Source organism: Salmo salar, chromosome ssa06 (assembly GCF_905237065.1).
Source record: "Salmo salar chromosome ssa06, Ssal_v3.1, whole genome shotgun sequence".
NCBI lineage: Eukaryota > Metazoa > Chordata > Actinopteri > Salmoniformes > Salmonidae > Salmo > Salmo salar.
The window spans coordinates 9,103,552-9,117,807 of record NC_059447.1 but is presented as its reverse complement, the minus strand read 5'-3'; the positions used below and the strand labels follow the sequence as shown (position 1 = coordinate 9,117,807).

At 43.7% G+C, this 14,256-nt stretch overlaps 1 protein-coding gene and 1 pseudogene across 1 annotated transcript; both read left to right on the top strand.

Annotated features, from left to right (window-relative positions):
- Positions 1-1,481: 1,481 nt before the first annotated feature.
- cld6 (Claudin-6) lies at positions 1,482-5,652 on the top strand. The gene is given in 2 exon segments (NM_001140452.1): positions 1,482-1,728; positions 3,575-5,652. A coding segment is annotated over 1 exon segment (645 nt). The 5' UTR covers positions 1,482-1,728; positions 3,575-3,873; the 3' UTR covers positions 4,519-5,652.
- Positions 5,653-7,944: 2,292 nt separating this feature from the next.
- The window catches only part of LOC106606314 (hepatocyte growth factor-regulated tyrosine kinase substrate-like), a 43,187-nt pseudogene continuing 36,875 nt past the window's right edge, over positions 7,945-14,256 (top strand).

The window sequence follows — 14,256 nt, the reverse complement described above, 5'->3', positions numbered from 1 at the left end:
CATCCATCCACTACAAGACCATCTATCCACTACAAGACCATCTATCCACTACAAGACCATCTATCCACTATAAGTCCATCTATCCACTATAAGACCATGGTGTTTACCTACGGAGCAGCAAGGGGAACTGCCCCTCCCTGCCTTCAGGCTATGCTCAAATCCTACACCCCAACCTCCCGAGTGGGGCAGCAGCCTAAGGCACTGCATCTCAGTGCTAGAGGCGTCACTACAGAACCTGGTTTGATTCCAGGCTGTATCACAACCGGCCGTGATTGGGAGTCCCATAGGGTGGCGCACAATTTGCTCAGCGTTGTCCGGGTTAGGGTTTGGCCGGGGTAGGCCGTCATTGTAAATAAGAATTTGTTCTTAACTGACTTGCCTAGTTAAATAAAAGTTAAATAAAAAAACCTGAGTACTCTGTTCTGGTCTCTTGGTCCTCCCACCCTTACGGGAGGGCAGCTCCCACTCAGCCCAGTCAAAGCACTCCTCTGTCCTGGCACCCCAATGGTGGAACGAGCTTCCTCATGAAGCTAGGACAGCAGAGTCCCTGCCCATCTTCTGAAAACGTGTGTACCTCTTCAAAGAGTATCTTAAATAAGACATCCCAGTCTTTTTCCCCCTCCATACAACTTAAATTGTACTTCTCTTTTCCTCCAAGCACTGACTTTGCTAATAACTTCTTTATTGAGTTAAAAAGGAACTTACTACGACTGTAATACGTGGTTGTCCCAGCTAGCTATCTTAAGATGAATGCACTAACTGTAAGTCACTCTGGATAAGAGCATCTACTAAATGACTTAAATGTAAAACGTAAAAAGTTCATTTTGATCCCCGTCTGTTCTCCCAGTACTTCCTGTTTCTCTCGTTTGGATAGTTGAATTCTCGTCATTGATTAGCATGGTTAACAGGTTGATGGTTGATTACCACAGCTACAACGGTCCTTTTGTAACTCCTAAAGTTCAAGTTAAAGGCAGGTCTTTAGGAGACATGATTTTCCTCTTTATTTTTCTCTTTCCTTCATGTGAACAGGAGGTAGAATAAGGGAAAGAACTAAACTAGAGCCCTCTGTGACCCGCCTCAGTCACCAACTTCAGTTGAACCCATAAAACATTAGAAACAGGGGGATGAAAAGAACGGCGCACATCAAAGAACAAGAGAACAAAAATATGAAAAAGAAGACAGAATGGGTTGTTGGCCTGGATGGATGGAGGAATGAATGGATGATGGTGTGGGGGGGTCGGAGAGAGAGAACAGCAGTGGAGAACAGCGTGTCATTGTACTTGAACACCAGGCACTGGGAGACACACACACACACACACACACACACACACACACACACACACACACACACACACGCTTAAAACAGACACACTGACAGACACATAAGCGTATGCTTCTACCCACTACCACACAGACTTGCGCTAGCTGGCATCTTAGAGGGCAGCCCTCTCTCCAGTCCTGTCCTGTCCTGGGTGTTGAAGCTAGCTGGATGTTGAAGCTCTTCACCCCTCTGCAGAAGCCAACCTGACCTCTCAGGTCCTCGTTCGTACCTGTGGACTGAGCTGAACCTTCAAGGCCTCTGTCTCTGCCTCCCCCTCAACCAGCCAACCGGCTAACTACATCCACCTCTGACCTATACAACCACAGCACCACAGGACTGCTGAAGAACACGCTGCTTTTCCAACGACTGCTTGGAAGAGGAGGGGAGATCATCACACTACATCTGAGGTGACTAATGTACTCTAATGTATTGTTGGTTGTGTATTGAAAATACTATGGTGTTGGTACAGTCAACAAAAACATATTGGTATTGAAACATTCCACCTCAAGGATAAGAATGTGTATTCCATAGCTTGTTGGACCTGTCTGTGTCAGGATCTCACTGTCTATAAAACTAATCTGTTTATTCTCTTTTAGGATCTCACTGTCTATTATACTAATCTGTTTATTCTCTTTTAGGATCTCACTGTCTATTATACTAATCTGTTAATTCTCTTTTAAGATCTCACTGTCTATAATACTAATCTGTTAATTCTCTTTTAAGATCTCACTGTCTATAATACTAATCTGTTTATTCTCTTTTAGGATCTCACTGTCTATTATACTAATCTGTTTATTCTCTTTTAGGATCTCACTGTCTATAATACTAATCTGTTAATTCTCTTTTAAGATCTCACTGTCTATAATACTAATCTGTTTATTCTCTTTTAAGATCTCACTGTCTATAATACTAATCTGTTTATTCTCTTTTACGATCTCACTGTCAATTACACTAATGTGTTTATTCTCTTTTAGGATCTCACTGTCAATTATACTAATGTGTTCATTCTCTTTTATCATTAGTATGATACTGTAATTTATAAACTGGGTGGTTCGAGCCCTGAATGCTGATTGGCTGAGAGCCATGGTATACCGTATACCACGGTTACGACAAATCATTTATTTTTACTGCTCTAATTACGTTGGTAACAAGTTTATAATAGCAATAAGGCACCTTGGGGGGGGGGATATGGCCAATATACCACGGCTAAGGGCTGTATCCAGGCACTCTGCGTTGCGTTGTGCTTAAGAACAGCCCTTAGCTGGAGTATATAACACCCTCTGGTCTTATTGCTTAAGTATCTGATGCCTGTTCATTTTTTAAACAATGTGGCATGAAACTAGAGAGGGGAATCAAACGTTAAAGGTCCATCCCCTGTTAGACAATATCTTATCCTAATCTTATTTCATCATCCCACTGTGAAGTTTGGATTTACATTTGGTTGAGTTGTCAACTAACCGTGAATTCAACTTGAAATGAACAACAAATGTCACCATGTCATTGGATTTAGGTTAAAAGTTAGGTGGAAAAAGACGAAATGCCCTCACGTTGATGACTTTTTGATCCGATAAGTTTTCCACGTTGATTCAACGTCATCACGTAGATTTTTGGTTGTTGTTGAAATGACATGGAAACAATGTTGATTCAGCCAATTTTTGCCCAGTGGGTTAATCTCTATTCAGTTTTGCCGATACAAGTACTGATTGATCAATCTATTGTATTAGTCCAGCTGTTATTTCTTCCAGTGTCATTAAGACAGTCCAGAACAGAGTTAAACCGAGCTGGGTCCTCAGTCAACAGAGCCTAGGCCCACTGTACCAGTCCTGTATGAAAGCCCTGCTGTGTTCTGATCCTCCTCATGTTTTTCTGAGATAATCCAGTGTTCCGGCCAGGCAGGCATAGCATCTCGTAGCTCCAACACCCACAGCAGCACAGTCAATGGAAACCATTCTCTCTGCTCCTTCGGGTCCACACTGGAATCCAGTCACTCTCAGGCCCTCCCTGCCTGTTTACAAATAGTTATGATAAACATAAGTTACAGTAGCTAAGCACTGTGATTATTTTGACTTTTAAATGTTTATTAATGCTATGTTAATCTGTGTAGGATTCAATAGGATGAATGTTATTTACAGTGATTCATATGATATGCTATTATTCTGGTGGTTTAGAAGTTCATTTGCATAAGTACAGTTCAGAAGTGTCCTCAACTGGATCATTATACTAACCACTGCTTTTATTTCATCTGGTTCTTAGGACGTTTGGCCTTGTCTGTCCCCAGTTGGCCTCAGCATCAACCAGAGAGAAGGAGAGGGGCAAGAAGAAGAAGAGGAGGAAGAGGAAGACATCTGTTTTTCAAGATTTCGGAGGTGCATAGACTTTCCACAGCTTGGGACTATTTTAGTGAGACAAAGAGAAAGGACTTTAACATCCCAGTAACAACCAACGTGGTACAAATACTGACGAAAATCCAGCCAAATACCGGTAGACATCGTCAACCGTCACCACAACCGTTACTACTACCACAACAACAACAACAGCCTTACACCTTTACCATGGCGACCACCGGCATGCAGCTCCTGGGCCTGGTCTTGTCCCTGGTTGGCTGGGTGGGCGGATTCCTGGTATGCTCTGTTCCGCTGTGGCGCGTCACCGCCTTCATCGGCAACAACATCGTGACGGCTCAGATCATCTGGGAGGGGCTGTGGATGACCTGCATCGTCCAATCAACGGGCCAGATCCAGTGCAAGGTGTACGACAGTCTCTTGGCCCTTCCCAGCGACATGCAGGCGGCCCGGGGTCTCACCGTGCTCTCCGTCCTCCTCTGTGGCCTGGCCCTGGCTCTAGGTGTGGTGGGGGTAAAGTGCACCAAGTGTATTGGTCAGAATAGTCTGAAGGCTCGTATTGCAAGGATATCCGGCTTTCTGTTTGGCATCGCTGGGTTTCTCTACCTGGTTCCTATCTGCTGGACGGCCCACTCCATTATCAGGGACTTCTATGATCCCCACGTGGCCGCGCCGCACAAGAGAGAGCTAGGCCCCGCCCTATACCTGGGCTGGGGGGCGTCGGCCTTGCTCCTGATTGGTGGGTCGCTGTTGTATGCGGGGTCGAGTCCTCCCGGCATCCCCGGGTCTCCGACCTTCAGCAGCGAAAGCAGCCCCCGTAGAGGACCTGCCGCTCAGGTCAAAGGTTACGTCTGATCGGAATGCCACAAAACACACAACACCCCATGATTCCGAGAATCTATGTCTATGATTCCATGATTCCGCCCTGACAACATGAAAAACCCTCCTCTTTTAGTATTTATACTTTTTAATACTTTGGAATGTTCATGTTATTATTATTCGGTGGTGCTTTTCCTCATTCTTTCAAAAGATGCACTAGGAGGTTATGAAGGGAATTGTGAAATCATTTTGTTATTTCATGTGTCCCTGTTGTCCTCCGATAACCCTATTATCCGTCAGTCTGTCTGTCAGTGTAAAACCCAATAAAATCACCTGTCTTTCAATTCCTCTCTGGGAAACTCCTCTGTGTGAGTTCATCTATTCTAGGATACAGTAGCCTATATTCGCTTCAAACCAAAGGATTAGAAATGATGGTCACCAAGAGTAAATGTCTTGGCATTGTAGTGCGCCAATGGAACATGTTGTCATGTACCATTGTGCACTGTGAGTGGTGGTGCAGATTGGAACGGAACAATAGAACAATGGGGAACTGTGTACGTGTGTACGTCTGTGAGTGTGTGGTGTAGCGCTGATGGAGAGAGCACCAGCGAATGGTCTTTTTCCCAACCAGCTACCACTCATCCTCCCATCAGGCCATCACTACAGACTGTACAATTATCTCCATGTTTCAATGTCTCCAGTCCAGTCTAGATATCAAAACCGGGGTCCTGTCCTCAGTTCTTAGGGGACGCTGCCCGCGTCTCAAATACCACCCTATTCCCTATACAGTTCAATGCTTTTGATGGAAGCATAGAGCTCTGGTTTAAAACTAGTGCACTACAATGGGCTCTGATCAAACGAAGTGCACTATATAGGGAATAGGGTTCAATTTAAGACTCAGACTGGGTCCAGTCCAGCAGAACCAGGCTCCTCACAAATGATTGGCCATACACCGTAAGACAGGGTTCGTCAACTAGGTTTTTGCCTCGGGACCAAAAAGTTTTCTGAGCTAATAGGTGGCGGGCCGGAACCTAATTAGCATATAATACGAGCAAAGTTAAAAGGCTACACTACAAATGGAACAACATTGTTTTTGAACACATGATTAATACGGAATACATTTAATGACAATAACATACTCGTTTTGAATTGATTAAACTCGTAAAATCACCAGTGTCTTCTTATTCAGTTATTATTTTGTGTATTTCTCTGTGCATTGATTGGTGGGAAAAACAGCTCTACATAGTCTACTGTAGTCTACACTAGTTTTATTTATGTCAACATTCGTTCAGAACAATTACCTTCCATATACTGGAAGATCTGATGTCAAATCTCCAAACTGTTGATTGAGTACATTACAAGAAATTACAAACATCTCTCCATTCAAACGGTAAGCGTGTGTGTTTTGTCGAAGCATGTCATGTGGGATGTGTTGAGCCCCAGTAATAAATATTGTATTCATGAGACATAGTTGACATCCTTCAGATTCTACAGTGCAGCGCTGTTATAGCTACTTTAATTTGATAAGCCATTTCATAAGATCTATCCATCTTACAAATATGCCAACCCACATCACTGGCAGGAATAATGACTATCAATGTATTATATATAAATGCAGATTTCATTAACTGTACAGCAGCAGATACGCATCACAGTGCATAGCATGTAGCCTCTTAGTGTAGGTATATAAGTAAATCAAGTAACATATTTTAAACACACACATTCTACTTTTAATTAAAGTAGAACGTCTGCACACAAAATGGTATCCATCTCATTAAATGAAACACATGTTGTCATCTGCTATAAGCAGTTGTTTATACATGATCTTGTTTCTTTGACTGGTGGGTGGTGAGGACTCTCTTGGCAGCTTGTCTCTCTCTGTGTCTAGCCTTACCAGCTAATAGTAGAGGCTAGTAGACAGCAGTGGTGGAAAAAGTACCCAATTGTCATACTTGAGTAAAAGTAAAGATACCTTAAAAGAAAATGACTCAAGTAAAAGTGAAAGTCAACCAGTAAAAGACTACTTGAGTAAAAGTGTAAAAGTATTTGTTTTTAAATGTATTTAAGCATCAAAAGTAAAAGTATAAATCATTTAAAATTCCTCATATTAAGCAAACCATACGACACCATTTTCTTTTTTTTTTTTTAATTTACGGATATCCAGGAGCACAGTTCAACACTCAGACATAATTTACAAATGAAGCATTTGTGTTTAGTGAGTCTGCCAGATCAGAGGCAGTAGGGATGACCAGGGATGTTCTCTTGATAAGTGCGTGAATTAGACAATTTTCCTGTCCTGCTAAGCATTAAAAATGTGACGAGTACTTTCGGGTGTCAGGGAAAATGTAAGGAGTAAAAAGTATATTATTTTATTTAGGAATGTAGTGGTAAAAGTTGTAAAAAATATTAATAGTAAAGTACAGATACCCCCAAAAAACTACTTAGGTAGTACTTTAAAGTATTTTTACTTAAGTACTTTACACCACTAGTAGACAGCCTTCCTCTCTCTGTGTCCAGCCCTACTAGCTAACAGTAGAGGCTAGTAGAGACGGAGACACAATGCCACTGTATGGAGCATCAGGAGCACAGCCACAACAATGGCCTCCAGTGTTGTGAGTGCCAGGTAGTGACTCATACATAGAAATATAATCCACAGAAAAGGGCTTGGAACCTCTAACCCTGGCAATTTGACTGGTAAACTCATGGGTACACTCACATTGGCTGCCAGTCCACCCATAATGCCATCATTGACTTGAATGGGGTGGGTCGTTCTATGCATTCTGCTTCTATGTACTCATCTATGACCCAAGTAGACCTATGTATACCAGTGTAGGGAGGAGGAGAGTGTGATGAAATATAGCAAGGCAGTTCCCATTATTCCTCATAACAATGTGATGGAATGGATAGATGGCTGGAGAGGGCCTGATCACACTTGATGACGTAGGCCTATACCACAGGAGGCTGCTTACTGGAGGATGGCTCATAATAATGGCCGGAATTGCACAAACGGAATGGCATCAACCACATGGAAACCATGTGTTTTATGTATTTGCTACCAGTCCTCCCCAATTAAAGTGCCACCAACCTCCTGTGGCCTAGACACATAGAAGGTTGCAGCTCCACCACCCACCAACACTTAATGATCCCTCTCTTCTCTTGAACAATTTCATGTCAATTAAATTGGCTCACACAGGTAGACTGTGATGGGCCTCTGATTTGTTCTCTAAATTAAATGTCTCCCTATATTTCACTTTATCAAACTGAGTAGAATTTAGGCGAACTGATCAGAAAACCGCCATTGGTGAGGATTTATTGAGTACCCAGTAGGGTTAGCTTGTTGCACCGTCTTAAATGTTCCTCGGTCAAACGTAATGTTATGGAACCCATGTCCACTTGAATAAACTGTACACAACCATGTCCCCATGTACAATCACCTCTTCAGACTCTAGGGGGCAACGTCGCAATACTTTTAGGAATAGACGGACTTCACCGAACCACAGAGTTTCTAAACCCGACACGGGAAGTAGGAATAACTTTGCAGCTGGCTAGCGAGCTTTACAGTGGATGTGTCAAATACTTTTTGATTGACCAAAAAATAACGTCTCGACAGCTAGCCTGAATCATTGGATCAGCCATGGGAAAGGGTGGTGGTACATTTGAGAGGCTTCTTGGTAAGATATGAGTATCTAAACATTTTACACCGGTGATTGTTTTTGCGTATTGTTTTGGCAGTCGTTTGAGGCTGTGACACAGCCCTGCTAACATTAGCTAGCTACCTAGCTAAACTTAGCATTGTCTGTGTTCAGTTTGACGATAGGCCGAGGCCTCTAATCGAGAATCGTCTTTTCTATCGAGTATTTCAGTGTAACTGCTTATCAATAACATGTCATTTAATCTACCAAAAGCTATGCTTACATGCCTCGCATTTTGCTCTGTACCCGGAAAGTGTCTAGCCTAGGTTAGCTTGGCTAGCTAGCATGCTAACAACGCAATCAGAAGATGTGTGGGTTCGCTGCGCCCTGTGTTGGTATAATAAACTAAGGCCGAAGGTTTGTGTCGATCATAATAACATACAGGCTCATTCCCGGTCACCAACGTTTCCTCTTAGTTTTGCAACAGCCGCAAGCTAGTTAGTTACTGTGTAGAAATGCATTCCACAACAACACACCTTGATCCACTCCCTAGTAATCACTAACTAGGCCTACCCCACCCCCATCATTTACTGTATGGAGAAATCCGCTGTTTCATACCTACAGTGATCGTATAATATGATCAGTTACATTTGTATAGGCCCACACGCCATCCCTGGACATGTTCATATTGTAGTCGGAACTCTGAATTGAAATGTGATGTGGGAAAGGCTGCTTTCTCAGTCATTAATGATTTCGATTAGGCCCTAGTCACATTAATCAATATCACCTGCTCACAAGCAAACACACAATTCTACTGTTTAGAGAAATAGCCTATGCTTTCAGGTGTAAGGTTTTGTCTTATTCACCCTGGTTAAAAGACCCTCACACTTCTCTTTTCTTACTAACACTGACTTAGCTGATAATTACTTTATTGAGGAAAAATGAACTTGCTACGACTGTGATATGTGGTTGTCCCACCTAGCTATCTTAAGATGAATGCACTGACTGTAAGTCGCTCTGGATAACGTTGTCTGCTGAATGACGTAAATGTTGATGATGATCTTGAATGAAAGACATGTGAGACAGTGAACCCTCTTCTCTCTGTCTGCAGATAAAGCAACCAGTCAGCTGCTGCTGGAGACAGACTGGGAGTCCATCCTGCAGATCTGTGATCTCATTCGTCAAGGAGACACACAGTGAGTAGTAGAGTGCCGAGTACACCACAGCCCTGATCAAATACTTAGTATCCTTCCTTCCTTCCTTCCTTCTGGTAATCACTAGCCTAATCTCTGTGATTGGATAATTGCAGTGGAGAGGTCCTTAAGTGTTTCCATGACAAGGCCTAGGAAGGAAGGAACCATTTGAAAATAATTGGAACTAGCCCCATGTTTCTCCACACGATAGAAGTGTGTCTGGTCTGATCAAAGTCTTTCTCTTCCTGCAGGGCGAAGTATGCCATCGGAGCCATTAAGAAGAAGCTGATGGATAAGAACCCGCATGTGGCCCTCTATGGTCTTGAGGTGGGTTACTAGACTGACCAGTGCTGCGTGGATCTACGCTGAACCGCTTGTAATGACACAGTCATAACCTTCTAGTGCTCCTTAAAGGATGGCTTGATCAATTATTCAAATTGGGCCATATTGAGACGTTTTGAATAATAAATGCGTTGATGAAATGATATCCAGATTTATACCCCTCGATCACAGCGACAGCGTCATTCCATTTTGGTACACCAGAGGTACGTTCGTTTCCAATGGAAGTGCTTTCTGTGTGGTGTATGGTCGTCAGACTGTATGCCGTAGACGGTTTGACAGAAATGGTAGCAGAAGGTGAATGTTGAACTTTTGTTGCACACCTATCCAGATGATGCTGCGGAACATTTTGCGCAGTGACGCTGTCGGTGTAACCAAGGTGATAGGCTAGTTCCATAGTAAAAAGTCTGACGTGAGGCTTAATTAGGCTCCTGTGTTGTGAAGTGTGATTATGAGTGTTTCTTCCACCTGTCAGGTGTTGGAGTCAGTAGTGAAGAACTGTGGTCAGACGGTCCATGATGAGGTGGCCTGTAAAACCACCATGGAGGAGCTGAAGGATCTATTGAAGGTGACCCTGTCTTGATTCACCCCTTCTTCACCACCTCCACCCCCTCTACACCACCTCCACCCCATCTACACCACCCCCTCTACACCACCTCCACCCCCTCTACACCACCCCTTCTACACCACCTCCACCCCATCTACACCACCCCCTCTACACCACCCCCACCCCTCACCACTCACACCACCTCCACCCCATCTACACCACCCCTCTACACCACCTCCACTTACACCACCCCTTCTACACCACCTCCACCATCTACACCACCCCCTCTACACCACCTCCCACCCCTCTACACCACCCCCTCTACACCACCTCCACCCCATCTACACCACCCCCTCTACACCACCTCCACCCCCTCTACACCTTCCATTCAGCTCTGCCATGCCCCATCTTTCTTAGCGTCATAGCAGTCTTTCACTTCCATTGTTTTCCAGCTGGGCGCACAAAGGTTCACAGGTCAACATCAAGGGCCTCTTAAACCAAACGTTTCAATTGTAACCAACTGAAGCCAAATCATTTTAAGCAGGTTACTCAGATGATTCTCTCTCTTACCCTCCCACTCTCCACTTGCTCAGTTCCAGGGAAGCTCCATTGAGACCTGGATGACCCCATTCTGATGGGTCATTCCTTAAAACAAGTGATGGAGTCAGGCCTAATGGTGTCATGTCCTTACCCTTACCTCCATTCCTTGTTGTATAGGAGTGTTACTCTAGAGTGGACTAGTCTGCTGTGGTCTTCTACAGGCCTATATCCCATCCATCTCCTCCTTGGGTTACTTCCATTCACACAGCTCTCATAGGGCCAGTTATGTTTGTGCTGAGCCAAGAGGATGAAGGGACAGGAACAGTTATGTTTGTGCTGAGCCAAGAGGATGAAGGGACAGGAACAGTTATGTTTGTGCTGAGCCAAGAGGATGAAGGGACAGGAACAGTTATGTTTGTGGTGAGCCAAGAGATGATGAAGGGACAGGAACAGTTATGTTTGTGCTGAGCCAAGAGAGGATGAAGGGACAGGAACAGTTATGTTTGTGCTGAGCCAAGAGGATGAAGGGACAGGAACAGTTATGTTTGTGCTGAGCCAAGAGGATGAAGGGACAGGAACAGTTATGTTTGTGCTGAGCCAAGAGAGATGAAGGGACAGGAACAGTTATGTTTGTGCTGAGCCAAGAGGATGAAGGGACAGGAACAGTTATGTTTGTGCTGAGCCAAGAGATGATGAAGGGACAGGAACAGTTATGTTTGTGCTGAGCCAAGAGATGATGAAGGGACAGGAACAGTTATGTTTGTGCTGAGCCAAGAGATGATGAAGGGACAGGAACAGTTATGTTTGTGCTGAGCCAAGAGGATGAAGGGACAGGAACAGTTATGTTTGTGGTGAGCCAAGAGATGATGAAGGGACAGGAACAGTTATGTTTGTGCTGAGCCAAGAGGATGAAGGGACAGGAACAGTTATGTTTGTGGTGAGCCAAGAGGATGAAGGGACAGGAACAGTTATGTTTGTGCTGAGCCAAGAGGATGAAGGGACAGGAACAGTTATGTTTGTGGTGAGCCAAGAGGATGAAGGGACAGGAACAGTTATGTTTGTGCTGAGCCAAGAGGATGAAGGGACAGGAACAGTTATGTTTGTGGTGAGCCAAGAGATGATGAAGGGACAGGAACAGTTATGTTTGTGCTGAGCCAAGAGATGATGAAGGGACAGGAACAGTTATGTTTGTGGTGAGCCAAGAGGATGAAGGGACAGGAACAGTTATGTTTGTGCTGAGCCAATTGAATGAAGGGACAGGAACAGTTATGTTTGTGGTGAGCCAAGAGATGATGAAGGGACAGGAACAGTTATGTTTGTGGTGAGCCAAGAGGATGAAGGGACAGGAACAGTTATGTTTGTGCTGAGCCAAGAGATGATGAAGGGACAGGAACAGTTATGTTTGTGGTGAGCCAAGAGGATGAAGGGACAGGAACAGTTATGTTTGTGCTGAGCCAAGAGGATGAAGGGACAGGAACAGTTATGTTTGTGGTGAGCCAAGAGGATGAAGGGACAGGAACAGTTATGTTTGTGCTGAGCCAAGAGAATGAAGGGACAGGAACAGTTATGTTTGTGCTGAGCCAAGAGATATGAAGGGACAGGAACAGTTATGTTTGTGCTGAGCCAATTGAATGAAGGGACAGGAATCAAACTACACATTAGAATAATAAAAAAGTTAGCATTTCAAATGTATGTCAGAAAAGGAATGTCTTGGTTTTATGTCGGCTGTCAGTTTTACAAGATACAACTTATTCTGATCTCAGTGTAGAAACTGGGAGTGTTAGGCTGCAGCACTGAAGTACTAATCCAATCACGTGAGGGTTTCTTGTGGACGAGGCTGAAGTTCTCCCTAGACACTGATCTTGGGTCAGTTTTGCATCCCCCCCCACTAACGGTTAAGGATTGAAGTGGGGGAGGGGAAGCTGACCCTAGATCTGAACCTAGAGGTAACTTCACCCCGGAGTGCTCCTTGTGGAAGGAATGCCCTCCCTGGCTCTTGAACTCTTGTGGTTTAGTTGGTTAAGGAGGGAGGCTAAGACTAGGCCGTGACCCAGTCAGCTGACATGGACTTGCTTCCCAAATTACACTTTCCCCTTGTGCACTACTTTTGACCAGGGCCCATATAGGACTCTGGTATAAAGTAGTGCACTATGTAGGGAATAGGGTGCTGTTTGGGACCAGAACAGCTGTAATAACACAAGACACCTCTCCCTCTGCTCTGCTTTCTCCACCGTGTCTAGATAGCAGACGTGTTCATGGTCCCTCTATACTGAAATCAGCTTCATGGCCAGCTACAGTTTGTACTAGTTTTCACACACACAGTGTGATCTGTCTGGGGGATATGTCTGAGCCTTGTGCTGTTGACTCCAATCCTTATGACCTTCTCACCCTGCGTCTTAGCCTGATAATCACCCACTGGTGCTGTAGTGAACTGCAGACCTGGGTTCAAATAGGGTTAGAAGTCTTTCAAATATTTCTGGTGTTTTGCATAAACCTGTCTGGAGTGCCAGAATCTGCAGGGTTTGCCATTTTCAGACTATTCTATTGGTTCCATTGCTCCAGGTGAGCTAAGTCAAGCCTTGATCAAATCTATGAAAGGATTTTCAAATAGTATTTGAACCCAAGTCTGCTGTAGTCTGACAGCCTGGGAGCTGGCCAGAGGTCATTCAGTGTTCCACATAGAAATGTAGCCTAATGAGTGGAGTTGACACGATTCCTTACATTACTGTCAATTGTATGTTCTACACAATGCATTTCTATCTGCAATGTTCAGAATAAGATACATTTTATGAATAAAACTGAAATCAGTCTCTATTTTTATTTTAAAAAAATATTAAACCGTTATTTAACTAGGCAAGTCAGTTAAGAACAAATTCTTATTTTCAATGACGGCCTAGGAACAGTACCTGTTCTACACAACGCATATCTATCTGATTGTGAATGGTATGTTAAGGGTGCACCCTCTTGAACAGTTCATTTGCATACACTATACAGCATGACATTGCAGTCTTTTGATTGGCTCCCCACCCTTGTCAGGTGACCTTCTGTTGACTTCCTGATGGTGATGTCATAGCTTGGTCACATGCTGATTCAGGTCAGACAGACTGAGGGACTTCCCAGCACAAGTCTCTCCTCTCTGTGAGAGAACACAGCAAGACACTGAACATTTAGTCTCTGAAGTGACGTATGGAATGGGATTATTTAGGGGGAAAAGGACTGAAGGAAACCTTTTTTAGTTTGAAGTATTTCTCTAGAGACTTATTGGTCTGGTAAAACAAGTCTCTCTAGCCAGGTTAGAACCTTGTTTCAGTCTAGATGCATTCATATCGTATTATTATTATTATTATGGTATACCTTAGTATTGTCTTCTATTTTGGAAGAAGGAAGTGTTGTGTTTGTAAGGGGACTGAGGTGCCCAATTAAAATAAATAATAATGTTTCACTTAATATAGAGAAATGTTTTTAAATGCAGTGTATCTGTCTATAAAATATGTACTTGTGAAGTTGTACTCAGTGAATGGTG